The sequence below is a fragment of the Ixodes scapularis genome, unplaced genomic scaffold (genome assembly GCF_016920785.2).
Source record: "Ixodes scapularis isolate PalLabHiFi unplaced genomic scaffold, ASM1692078v2 PGA_scaffold5__190_contigs__length_132052651, whole genome shotgun sequence".
Lineage (NCBI taxonomy): Eukaryota > Metazoa > Arthropoda > Arachnida > Ixodida > Ixodidae > Ixodes > Ixodes scapularis.
Window position 1 is genome coordinate 64,688,134 of NW_024609880.1, and position 13,742 is coordinate 64,701,875.

Consider the following 13,742-nt stretch of genomic DNA (forward strand, 5'->3'; position numbering starts at 1 on the left):
GTGAGTTTGAGAGGTGGGTATGAGTGAGTGAGTGATGGGGCATGAGCTTGAGGGCTGGGTTAGAGTTTGAGTGGTGCATATGAATCTGAGGCATGGGTTTGGGTTTGAGGGGGGCATGCGTTTGACCAGTGAGTGTGAGTTTGAGTGATGGGTGTAAGTTTAGTGGTGGTGTGGGTTCGAGTGATGGGTCTAAATTTAGTGGTGGTGTGAGATTGAATGATAAGTGTGAGTTTGATGAGGGACATGAGGGATATGTGTGAGTTTGAGCGAGGGTCATCAGTTTGAGTGATGCATGAGTTTCAGCTAGTTTCACCTAAGATGCCGACCTCAACCCAGGACGCCTGTGATGGACCTGCTGGTTCAAGTGGCAACAGCACACAAGATCAACCCGAGCGGGCACCTGATACAGGTCCCTGCTGGGGAGAGGGGGGACCCCTTGACTTGCAAGCCCAACACCGCCATTGGCTCCCTGGACACTGGTCGCCTGCTGGTTGTGCCCAAAGCTGCGCCGGGCGTGGCAGTCACAGACGCACCCCTCCTCCGGCACGTCTCGCAGCACGCTGGAAACCGCATCTCCAAGCTGCAGCCCTTTGAGGTGAGTATGGGATCGACTAAACACGGGCATTGAAGTTGCAGTAATTACCTGGAGCTGAGCTGGTTTGTTCCTTCATTCAGCTGGAAAATCTCACAAGCAACAATTACTGCGAAAGGACCTCAATCACCCATCTCAGGGAGGTGTCTGAGCTAGAGATATCTAAAGAAGTTTTACCATTGCTGCAATCTCAGTGGCCGTGAAAAAAGTCTACCAGCTTAAAGTTAAGCTTGTAAAATAATTTGCTTACAATTGCATTGCAGATACTTTGTTGCAATCCAATCATTTACCTCACCAATTTACAACTGAACAGTTCTCGGCAATGAGTGTTGCATGTTCATATTACAGCTTCAGGGTGCATTATGAGCAGTGTACAAACGCAAAACTAAACCCTTACCATCTACGCCACTTGACTGAACAATGGGCAGGCAGTCATAGCATGCCTAGCCTGTAATGTTTTCCAGTATCTTTCTTGTAAGTAACTGTACCTGCAATAAGACGTATTGGTAGGCGTGTTACATCATTTATAATTTTCTAAATATACTTCAGTCGAAGTAGCTGTAGCTGAATTACTTCTAAAGACTGACTTTTACAGCTTTGGAGGCAAATAAACATATTTCTCCTTACTGGTTTTGCTAAGACCGCTTGCCATTTGCAGAACATGAAATTGTTTGTGTATTTTTTCTTGTTTGTCACTCCACTTTTATATCAAATGTCGCTGTGCCTCAAAAGAATTTGTTCCAGAGCACGGTGAAGCTCTAGAAGCCCGCGAATTAGAGAGTGCAGTTTCCAGGACCTTGTGGTCCAAGGATCATGTGACGGGCTAGTTGTGGTCCCTTCAGTATTAAAATTATCTTACAAATATTTTTATTTGTTTGAGCCTGAAGTTACATAATTACTTCGGCTACGCTCGGAAAGATCATGTTTCAGCATATCAAAGATGTATAAAACGAATAATAGAAATATAGACATCAAGCCCTGTGGATGTAGTGCATGCCTTGTGACTTAGGATAGCTGCATGCTGCAGCCAGCGCTCCACAAAAAAAACTTAACCCAGTTAATGTCATATAATCAAACTGTGCTAACTACGTGCGAGGCAACAGGAAAGCCTAACGTCCGCAGTGTTATGACGCTGTCGAAGCTACTGGCACGAGCGTGTGACTTCGTTTGGTGTCTCCTCCGCATGAAAGCTATAGAGTGCGAATGAGATGCAATAAGCAACATGCCGTCTCACCAGTGTGGGGCCACAGCACTGTGAAATGTACGTTAGCCTTGGCCGCGTAGCACAATAAAAGTCAGCACCGAGAATATCCTTCAAGCCTTTTATATAATAAGAAAAGACATGAAGACATGAGTAAGTGATTTAAGCGCAATTAAAGTTATCGTAAAGTCCCCAAAGAAAGCTCACCCAAAATGAGGAGATAAATGGTAAAAAATATGGGGTGGCCGATGTTTGGATGTGCTGCAACAGAATTTTATAAGTAAAAAAAAAAAAAAAATGGCGATAAGCACCGGGGGGGGGGGGGGGGAGAGAGGGAGAGAGAGAGAAAGGGGGGGGGGGGGGGCGGCGCCGCCATTACAAACTATGTGAAACGGGAACTAATACCACAGATCGCGGACACGGCAAATTCGCGTATCACGGTGCGATAAATACGCGGGAATTCGCTACCAACTCTCCTGTCACGGGAACGAATACAGCAAAACACGGACGCAGCATATTCGCGCTTCAAAGTGTGATAAGCACGCGAGTATAGCTACAAACTCGTGTGTCACGGGAACAGCGCGCAAGTCGCGGACAAAAGCGCGGGAACTCGCTACGAATTCGGATGTCGCGGGAACCCTTACCGCAGATTGCGGGCGCAGCAGATTCGCGCTTCACGGTGCGATAAGCGCGGGAAACGATTACGAACTTGCGCATCATAAAGACCATTATCGCGCGCGCAAATCGCAAGAAAAAAAAAAAAAAAAACGCGGGAACGAGCTACGAATTTGCATGTCACGGAAACTGATATAGCAGATTGCGGACGCAGCAGATTCGCGTTCAATGGTGCGATAAACACAGCGAATCTACGGCAAACACCCTTGTCTCACGTACTGATACCGCAGATCGCGCGGGAGATGTGATTCCCGTCGGGCATCACGTGATTGATGTCCGTGTGGAATCGGGGGGGGGGGGGGGGGGGGCGATATTTCGGAATATTTGTTACGGATATTCAGCTTAGAAAATGCGATGGGCGATCTCTCGGGGGACGGGCGTTTAGACGGGACTTTACGGCCCATGTATCTTCATTTGATAAATGAAGTCAGGGCAGACAGAATGCATAGCATGTTTTGCATAGCATGCATAGCATGCTATATCTGCACAAGAGTGCAGATATAGCAACTATGCTAATCAGAGCCGCTCTGCTGGCGAACTGATATGGTATCAGATTACAGATCGAGAGGTCCCTGACTTGATTCCCGCTGGAAGACGAAAGTGTTTTTTTAAATAGCAAGGCCAGGTGTCTAGACATTTGACCTTGCTATCATGTTCTGGTACCAAAATTTCATAATGCTCGTCTTGGAAACAAGCCCTGAAACACATTCTCTGTTACAATTGTGAACACCTTAATCTTACATTTAATGCCAGAGTTGCACAGATAGCATTTTGCTCTGTCTGTTAGCTTTATCTCAGGATGATTGCACATACACCCACACATACATATACATATTTACTGAACAATAGTACCTATGTGATATTTACTGCTAAATTTAGAGGGAAAACTTCCTTGACACATTTAGCAGTTTGTGTTTTTTCGTAATGAATGTCACACTCAAAAGACCGAAACCAGCCTTGTATTACGCTTTTCATTCTAAATGCCACAGCAAAGCTTGCAATAAAATCCTTGAAGAAGTCAGACACCTTATAATAGAGCAGGGGTGGCCAAGCTGCGGCTCGCAAGCAAGCCGCATGCGGCTTTTTGCGTGTTAAAGTGCGGCTCGCGGCTCCCTCCCCTAACACTTGAGAAATGGAACGCGTTTTTAAATTGAAAGACAGGCCCCCCCCCCCCCACGGCCCTTGGAACTTTCATGGCTTTGTTTGCGGCTCTTAGGCTTGGTCAGCCTGGCCACCCCTGTAATAGAGGTTCTCTAACCCTTGGTTGGCATGCTTGGATTGAGAAACATATGGGAGGTGGATGATGCTGACTCGCAGGCTTCTTATCTTTTACGCACTACACCATAAAGATCTGGACAAGACAGAAAACAACAGAACTTCTTATGTAGCGTACCACTAAAGTAGTGCCTCTTCTGTCTTGTCTCCAGTTTTTGGAGTACCATATTTACTCGCGTAAAGAACACACTTTTAAAGCGCAGCCCTTAGGTGCCCGTGTTTGTGTTTCGTGCCGTCGGCGTAATCACGCTAAATTTAGCAGGAAAATTGACACCATATGTTCTCAACACCAATTCACTTTCCCCGCTAAATTTGGCAGGGAAAATGATGTCACATGACTTGGTATCCCGTCACCTATGAACAAATTCAGTTTCTCCTCTAGATTTAGCGGGAAAACTGACGTCACGTGGCCTCAACAGCAAATCAATTCCCTGCTATATTCAGCGGGAAAACTGTTGTCACGTGACCTTAACGTCAAATCAATTTCCTGCTATATTTAGCAAGATAATTGACGTCACGTGGCCTCGAAACTAATTCAGTTCCCTCGCTAAATTTAGCAGGGAAAATGACGTCACATGACTTTGTGTCACGTCACCTATGAACAAATTCAGTTTCTTCGCTAGATTTAGTGGGGAAAATTGACGTCCTGTGACCTCTGCAGCAATTCAATTTGCCCGCTAAATTTAGCGGGGAATTGAATTGTTGTTGAGGTCATGTGGCATCAATTTTTCAGCTAGATTTAGTTGGGAAACTGGGAGGAGGGGAGGTTATGGGGGAGAGGAGGAAGAGGATGGGAGGGTATGCAGGGGAGGAGGGGAGGGGACAGAGGAGGAGGAGGAGGGGAGGGTATGGTGTAGGAGGAGGATAGGTGCTTAATACCCTCCCCTTTTCCTCCTTCACACCCACTAAGTTTAGTTTCCCTGCTAAATTCAGTGGGGAAAATGGTGCCGCATGACTTCATGTCATGTCGCCCATGAACAAATTCAGCGAGAGGAGGAAAGAGGAGGAGGGTAATAGAGGACGGTAGGAGGAGGGTGAGGAGGGTAGGGTATGGAGGAGGGGCATGCCCTCCCCTTCATACCCTTCCCTCCTCCTCCTCAAAAGCTGTGCTCTAGTTCTGCATTACGGAGATTTGTAAACATCTTTCATTTTTTGGCCCGAAAAATTGACACATATTTGGGGAGTATGTTGATTATGCGGGGTAAAATTTTTGCATTTACATACTTTGCACAAATGTGATTTTAGGTGCCAATATGACATGGCAGGGTACTGTTGCATGTCTCCACTGATGGAGGCGCACCCACGGCTGGTCGTGGGTGCGCCACAGTAACCATGCTCTATAAATTGCGAACCATTTTAGGGCACTTTTGACGTGCCTTTTATTGAAGAAAAACGCCTTTCGAAGCTCACTCATCACGAAAAGCGACGCGATCGTTCTTAGGCCTAACCACTTTCACGATTTTACTGTTTGAAAGCAGACCACAGAAGATGACGTGTTTGTTGGCATCAATGCATCTGATGAATGAAGCATGTCCGGGCAATTCTTCGACACCAGCTTTGCTAGGCGTGCGTACCGCTCAGTTTCAGGGTCGATCACCCCCGCAACCATGCACTGGCAGCCATTACGAGAGCGGCTTGGCCTGGCTTGACGGCCTGGCCGCTTGGTGGCAAAAGAAAATAGGCTTGGTGGACTTAAGGGCTAGCTGGCTAGCTAAGTTGGACACAGTTCAAGACTCGCGGAGCCGAAAATTGAAAGTGCATTCATTACGCAAGAAAAAAAAATTTAATATTGATTCCTGTTGTGGCGGGTGCATTCACTATGCGAGTAAATACGATAGTATGTAATTATTTATTATGTGTATGTTTAGACAACGGGAAGTCAGTCAGTCCCGATGGGTGTAGAAGCTGTAGAGGAGAAATTTGGTCAGTGGAGTCTCACTGCTAGCCTGGGGTCTTTGAAGTGCACCAGGCAGTAGGGATACTACACGACTGCATGCCTGTACAATGAACAATGACCATTCAGATCGAAACAGATAGGTTTGAGGGAAACCGAATCCAGGGTTTTCGGGTTCTGTACAGCGAGTTTTTGCTTTGCACGCTCCAAGCCGCGCCGCGGTAACAGACTCGGCCAAAAGGCGAAAGACCAACTAGTGCATCTGGTTGTCTTGATCTCTTTCATTGTTTTTTCCGCAGTCGACACTTCGGGTGCAGGTGCGTCTTCCACGCAACCAGCTGATGGTGGTGCGCCTGCCACTGAGCACCACCCTGGAGGAAGTGAGGCGAACGGCTTGCCTTGAAAAGAACCTGGACCCCGCCGGGTACCAGCTGGTGCGTCCTGGCATCCCAACGCAGCCGCTGGACCTTCACTGCTCCCTGCTCGAGTATGGGGCATCCGAGGTGATGCTCCTCTCCAACCGAAGTAAGTGCTCTTTTGTACTAGCGCTAGTATTTGGACTGCCGTATTTACCGGGTGTTCAGAAGAGAAGAGAACGGTGTTTTTTCTCACCTGAATTTCTTAAATTTTCATTGAAAAAATGGGGTGCATTTTCGGTAGCAATCACTGTGCACCTCCATGTATCGTGGGCTCTGTTGGTCGCCACCTCCTCATTTAAAGTTTTCGAAAATAGCTTATATTTTTTTATTTGACAGATGTCACCAGCCAGTTTCCTCACGCCACCGCTGCCATAGTGCATCTATTGAACTTAAGTCTTTTTGCACGTGGGACAACCTTGCCGAAGCACTGCGCTTTCAGAGCATGACACGGCACAAGGCGTCTCAAGAACTGCCGCCTGCCTCCTCTGAACTAAAGTTATGGCGGCGCTACGCATGCGCCGAACATTTGGTGAGATCGGTCAATTGGGTAACATTAAGCTCAAAAACTTTGTCATCTGGCCCCAACCTCTCGCGCTGCATTACAAGGAGACTGAGCATACGGTGGTACCTCTACTTTATTTTTGTGGTGAGAAAAATGTGCTTATCTTTTCTTCCAGACACCCAGTACTTTGCTGTGCAAATGCCTACGCCCATGTATTTGGCAGTGGTATGCTAGCTACTCTAGCCTATCCTTTTCTAACTGCTGACACTGTTATTTTTCTTGTTCCTGATGTTAATTGGCTGCTTTGACCTTCTGCTTTAGCCTATGTGACTTGTGGAGGAGCTGAATGAATGACAAGGCACTGATAGTATTTGTATCTGAAAAAGATGTCTGCACTGGAACACAAAACATTGCATTCATGGGCTTGGAGACCCAGTGCAGATTTTGTCTGCTCTTTTTCATGGAGCAATGATGGACTGTCTGTGTGATTTGTGGCTTTTTAAAGCAGTAGCTTTATAGGGCCAACCAACCTCAGGTGACGTGTAAGCGTGAATAGTGTAGGTCGGTCAGTCCGTACCAGCGAAATGATCTTGAATAAAAAACGGCAACTGGTGCCATGGATTGAACCCCGGTCACCAGCGTGGAAGCCGAGTGTGCTGCTAACTGAGCTACGGACCCAGCACGCAGGAATGGGAGGAGCAGAACCAGGTGGTGTGAGAAAGCGCGTGAAGCGGAGAGGGACATGAAAGGGCAAGAAAGAGAGGAACAGAAACAGGTGTTGTAGAAAAAGTGTGTGGAACGAGGAGGAGTGGAAAGGGCAGGAAAGCATGCTCCCCCTCTCTTGGTGACCCAGAAAATTCGATGCAAAGGCTTTGTATCTAGGTGGTGCTGAAGGAAAGCATGCGCAGCATCACAAAAAGACAATGGTGTGACACAGGCACGTAGCCAGGATTTTGTTTTGTGGGGAAGCCCACCCATGACAAAATGCTGTATGAGGGGGAGGGGGGAGAGGAGGTCCCAGCAAAATGGAAGATTTCGAGGGGGTCTGGGCCTCATCGGTCTCCCCCCTGGCTACTTGCCTGGTGTGACATATTCTGTTTCCATACAAAACCCTGCCCTAGGCACCACCCGAACTAAGAGCACCATCCACCTTATAAAGCTACTGTATTTAAATGCATTTGACAGAATGACGAAACATGCAGCCAATTTCGTATGCACATGTTTTATTTACCAAGATATTTTTGGCTTTTACTCTAGATTAGCTCCATTAAACATTGGACCCAGGAGGTTAAATATGTCACCACAAAAGAATAATTTTACCATTTCATGGCATTTCTTATTTCCACAACCAGTGTCGGGTGCGTTTGTTTGCATGGCCGCACCACTCCCTCCCCGCTTTGTAGAATAAAAGTAATGCTGTTGACACGAAACTATCCGTGGTCGTTTCAGTGCTGGCGGAGAACATCCAGAACTCGACAGCGGACCTGCGCAGCTACTCGATGAACCAGGAAGGCAAGAGGCTCGTTCTGGGCCTGCCCTCCCACTCCAGGAGCAAAGGGGTGAGTGTGGATCTGGGCAGGACTGGTGGAATGCCATTGCAACACAAACTCTTTATGCAGTGAAACCATCCTAGTCATTCATAGACTCCTGTGTCCCTTTCTACCACATGACATTTTAATGCGAAAGCATAAGCTGGGTCTCATGGAGCGAAAGAGCCAAACAGCTCTTTTATGTTGCTTCAATCCCATTGGCTAGCGCGCGTCCACAGCCAACGGCACCTTTTACATTGCTGCGACCCCATTGGCTAGCCCGCTATGACCAGGCACCCATTCGCCGGACACGCAGCGCCATGGGGTGGCCGGTCGTTGAAACTGACGCTCCACGTCAGTTTCAACGACCAGCCACCTCATGGCGCTGCATGTCCGTCAGTGCCAGTCAGTGCGCCAACAGCGAAAGTCGAAAGCCTGTCTTGTCTGTTTGTCTTGGCCCTCTTTCCTTATCATAAATTAGAAACCAACGTGCTCAACCATCTACAGCAAGATTGATGTACTAGAAGTGCTTAGGTGTACCTCAATCTTTTTTTGCTGTTTCTCTATGATGCATGCAGATTTTGCAGAAGGGTTAGCTGCATGACAAACGTGCAAGCTTCGTTTATTAGAAGTTTCAATTCTTCCCCACAGAATATGTGGGTATTTATTGTGGCTTATATAGAAAGAAACCGAAGATGTGACTTTGCACCCTTTCTACTCGGAGCTACACGACTAGGTGTTTCGTATGTTAGTTACTCTCCTGCAAGGTGCCAACCAGCCACACCACAGTGACTTTGTCACTGATGAAAAGCATGTGCCAAGGACAGTTGGGTTGCAGCTATTTACAATGGCTGGCAGTAAGTGACTATGTCTTGTTAAACCAGTGCATTCCATCGTCCTCCGTTGTGGGCATTAGCATGGAAGACCAAACAAACTGCAATCTGCTCGAATTCTGAACATGACAACACTGTTCCAGCCAAGATCAAGTCAATATTTCTTTGGAAAGGAGGCGCTCTCTGGGCGGCACCATTTTGTTAGACCGCAGCGCCCTCTCCACACATCCGGGAAGTTCGGTGGGGTAAAACGAGAGAGAAGGCACGCACCCGACTCCGCTAGCAGACGACAAACCGGGAGGTTGCCGTTCTCCATCTTTGGGCTGTATCGGCGGGCAGTACGGAACATCAAACTCTCGCTCGTGGCTGCCGTTGTGGGGTGGTTTGCGTTCTTAGAATAGTTGTGGCTACTCCAAAATCAGCCTATAGCTCTCTGTTGTTCTATTTCGCTAAATGATCAACTAGTATATCCTTTTTCCGTTACTTAAATAGCAGTTGAGTCAGCCGGCAGTACTACCCTCAACTCCTGCGTGTATTGCGGCACGAGAGCCCGTTTTATTTATTATTTCAGACTTCCACTTATGGTCGCTAAAGGACTACACCAGTACGAACTTTGTATAGTAAAAAAGGTACAGCAACGGGATTTACTTTTTGCCAAAGAGACCGGCCAATCTGACATAGTTTTCCCTATTTTTTTTTTTATTTGCACGCAGGTAACAGCGCAATTGGACCCTGTGAGTCTTTTTATCTAGCATAGTATTACACGACAACTGGCATACCAAAATCTGCGCATCTGCGCTTGAAAGTTCCAAAATGACGCGATTTTAAATAGTTTGTACGCCAGCCGGGCGCTAGCTACAGCCCACTCGGCGGAGCAGACGACGTCGGGGTGAGAGGGGAAGTGCATTTTTTTCTCTTTTACCCTCTCTGCTATGACCCTAATGGAACGGTCTATAGTCAACCACCATGATGGGTATTGACCTATATGTACTATAAAAACAAATCAATTCTTGTTTTTGGAAGGTAAAATCTACATACAGTAGACATACCGGTATTTCTAAAAGATATACTTTGCTTGGTAAAGCTACTTGTTTTAGGGGGTTGCATCTGCCAAATCTAAGGAATGTAGTGACCCTCTCGGAGCAGGTAGCTCTTTTTGAGACCAAATGTTATCTGTGTCTCTTTATCTATAAGCTGCCTCCTGTACATCATGTACATTGACATTCGGTGCACTGTATGGGAAAATAGGCTGCGTGCTTTGGCTATGAAAGAAATTGGATCACAGAGTTGTAGGTACAATTGCGTAGATAGCTAACCAGCCTCAAAAACGCTTGACTCATTGTCAACATGTAAGCTGGCGGAAACAGTGTGGCAGAGAATAAGAGACGGTAAATAAATGTTGGGGGGAATGCCATCTACCCAGAGATTATCAGCATTTCTTTCTAGGGAAAGACATGTTGATATTAGAAGGTAAGGGCACACTGAATACCATGGAAGCATGGTTTTTAGAATAAATGTTGGAATGCTAAGTGAACATTCTTGCATAACAAAGAGGATAAAGAGTATGTGAGTTCTAAGAGCACAAATATGTGAATGCGAGAATTTTAACACTGTTCTAGATGCCCAAACAACGTCGACGTGTTTCGGCTCTGTTCTACATATACCGTATTTTCCGGACTATGAGTCGCACCCTTGTATAAGTCACACTTCCGTATGTTGAACCGTTTACATGAAAAAGGTATATAAGTTGCACCTCTTTGCATGGCTCACGTCAAAGAGATTTTTCGTTTTACGCGCATCATTATCGCGAAATTGGTGTATCGCACAGTTGGCTAGTTCACACATACTGCTTGACACGTAGCAACGTTGACGTTTCAACTCGCGAGAAATGCCCATAGCACGGCGCTGTCTGGTAGGTGCAATCGAGTGTTTCACGGAAAGAGGACTTGAAACGTGCGAAATGAGAAGGTAGTCTGCTTTATTCGATCGTACACATGCTGAGCGAATGAAAGTTTAACATGCCAGACACTCGTGAATCAAGCTTTGGATCGCTAGGCCTAGCCTTGGCCAAGTCATGGAGACAACACAAGCTTTAATGCACGGGCAGATAGATAAATCTTGACAGACTTCTTTCGGTACCATTAGAAAATCAACTAGCCGCAATCCTTCCTTTTACATGTAGCAACACCGCTGGAGCATGGTAGAAAAAGAAATGTTCGTCAAACAGAAACTAAGAAAGACAAGAAAATTTTCTGCAATGCGTGTATACCAGCCCACTTACTTTTCAGTGTTACTGGACTGAAGCAAAAAAATACGGAACCATGGCTGAATTAGGCAACATCTATCACATGCCGTAAAACCTTTATTCTACTTTCTGAGCCAGTAGTCAGTTATAAAAAGTGTAGAGGAGTGCGGCAACAGCAGTGCCCGCTAGAAGGGGCAACGCCACCTACTGCTATGTAGTTAGGGTGCTCTACAAAAGATGGCAGGTGGCGCATAACATTTTTTTTTCGCTCCATGAATTAAAGAAAGAGATTCACATAAGTTGTATTGTTGTATAAGATGCACCAAGAGAAATGTATGACAAAAACTGTGACTTATACACCGAAAAGTATGGTATGTTTCTGTTGCATGGCACACAACTCTGAACTTTCTATTGCCTCATTACGATCATACAGGTTAATGGTTGCCATGCAGCAATGCCAATCATTCAGCATGAATAAGTGGGAGAGGAAGAAAGTTCATGTGATGAGAGGGGCAGCGACATGTCTTCACTTCTGACGTTATGCAGTAATTCTGCAGAATGTAAAAAAAGATGTCCCTGCCTGAGGCAATTTTTTCACTTAATTTTGAAGATATCGAGCCGAAATTCGCAGGAAGCCTTAAAATAACCAAGATGTTAAAACTAATGCATAACATTTAGTACTCAAACATCACAACAATGGGCAAAAGTAGGTTTTTGTATCGGCCATATTTTATTTCCAAAGGTTAGATAGGGCTTGCAAATTGAGAGAATTCAATATTTTTCTACTTATAGTTGAAAAATGGAATGGGCTAGCCAGTACAGTCGACTCTCATAATTTCAAACTCGAGGGGGGCTGAAAATTTGTTTAAATAAAGCAAAGTTTGAATTATCAGGAGTTTCCTCTTATAAAAACGCATAGGATGGGACCTGCAATTTACTTTGAATTATCCACAATTTTGAATTAACAGATTTTGAATTAATGAGAGCCGACTGTAATATTGTTGCAATACTTTTGAATAATTTCTACTCTTTAATGTTTGTTAAACGAGCGTGATTAATCTGTTCTTTCCTTTGTCGCCAACTATCATTCCCTGGCAGTTGAGTTTATAAACGCTCGTATATTTGTGTGTATGTGCAGGGCGTATTAGGTGTTTGGGAGAACAGAGAACCATATGTTTTTTTCGATTAAATCAGTGAATTTCAACCATTGATGTTTTCTAGATTCCTCGTGGATCAGTGGAGATGATGGAGGACACTGTTCGTGGTGAGGGGAAGGGAAAGCTACAGGTTAATTACGATAATGGTTTGAAAAATGGATATAACTAAGAGCTAGTTTGAAGTAGACTTCTCTCATTCACATGCATACGAGAAAATTTACCCAAAAATCTGAACATTCCTTCTCAATATGAAAAAAAGAGAACCTTTCTTGCTGGGCCTGACTGATGAAACAGGGCTGTGTGAACCACAAAGGGTACGCGAACCCCCGTTTGAGAACTACTGAGCTAAAAAATAAACTATGCAGTGCCGAACGCTTGAAACTTACCAGAGGTCATTCAGAGGTCATAAGCAATTTTTCTATTTGTTTTTAATGAGAAAATGGGGGCCAACGAAGCCTGCAAATACATGGAGAGTAATGGCATCCGATAACGGAAACGGGCCCCATTTTCTCACAGAAAGTTTCAGGACATTGTCCATAACTTTTGAACTGGATAACACAAACTCCTGAAACTTTAGCATCTGGTTCCAATCTTTAGCGCTACGTTTTTGCAGAGACTGAGTGATCTATGACGCATAGTCTCTTTCTGTAGTAAGAAAAAAAAAAAAAAAACATTCTTTTTCTCTCAAACACCCTACATTTCTCATGAAGTCATCACGTACCTCTAGTGCTCTCCTGTGGCATTGCTCTGTAAATTCGTTTAATGAATAGTAAATGCGACGTGTTTGGTGTCAGAGTGCCGGGGCAGCCTCCTAAAACTCTGCCGTGTCCTTGACCCGACGCAGCAGAGCCTAACAGGGTCGAGCAGCGACGGGACCACGAGCAGCCGCGGCGCGTCTCCCTGCCGCAGCGAGCCACCGACCACGATCACCTCGCGGGTGGTGCCGGTCAAGAAGCGTCCCGCACCGCCGCCCCCTTTGCCGGCATCCCCGCCACCGAGCACCCAACCGCGGTCGGCTGGCGTCCTGCTGGTGTCCGAGGGCACGCCGTTGGTGGCCACTGGAAAGGGCGGTGGCAAGCGAGAGGGCGGCCCCACGCACTCGCGGCAGAGCTCCGACTCGAGCGGCTACCACGAGGCGTCGGTTCTGAGCGACCTCCCGGACACGCCGTCTCCGGAGGCGGCCATCGGAAGGCCACCCTCCAACGGTGGGTTGCGTTGCTTGCCCTTCCGGTGCGGTGCCTGCTGTGCTGGCCTGTTACCTTGTTTCTGGTTCCTTGATTTTCACATGATGACATCACGCTTACGTCATTCTGTTGCCGTTATTCTGGTGATGACACGGCAGCAAAGACAAACACGGTGACGCCTGTCCCACTGTAGGTGGCTCTCCTGCGCGAAAGTTTGGGCAAACTTCGGCCACCTG

The 13,742-nt window shown here is 46.3% G+C and overlaps 1 protein-coding gene across 10 annotated transcripts in view; it reads left to right on the plus strand.

Annotated features, from left to right (window-relative positions):
• Positions 1-13,742, plus strand: part of LOC8028024 (protein cordon-bleu) — a 129,277-nt gene that overhangs the window by 94,893 nt on the left and 20,642 nt on the right. For 6 of the 10 annotated variants that reach the window (XM_042294358.1, XM_042294360.1, XM_040205401.3 and 3 more), the window contains exons 3-6: positions 337-595; positions 5,937-6,162; positions 8,008-8,117; positions 13,167-13,527. In XM_042294358.1, the coding sequence (XP_042150292.1) occupies positions 337-595; positions 5,937-6,162; positions 8,008-8,117; positions 13,167-13,527 (956 nt within the window). The remainder of the gene's footprint in view (positions 1-336; positions 596-5,936; positions 6,163-8,007; positions 8,118-13,166; positions 13,528-13,742) is intronic. The other 4 variants (XM_042294361.1, XM_042294359.1, XM_040205402.3 and 1 more) reach the window with 1 other exon arrangement.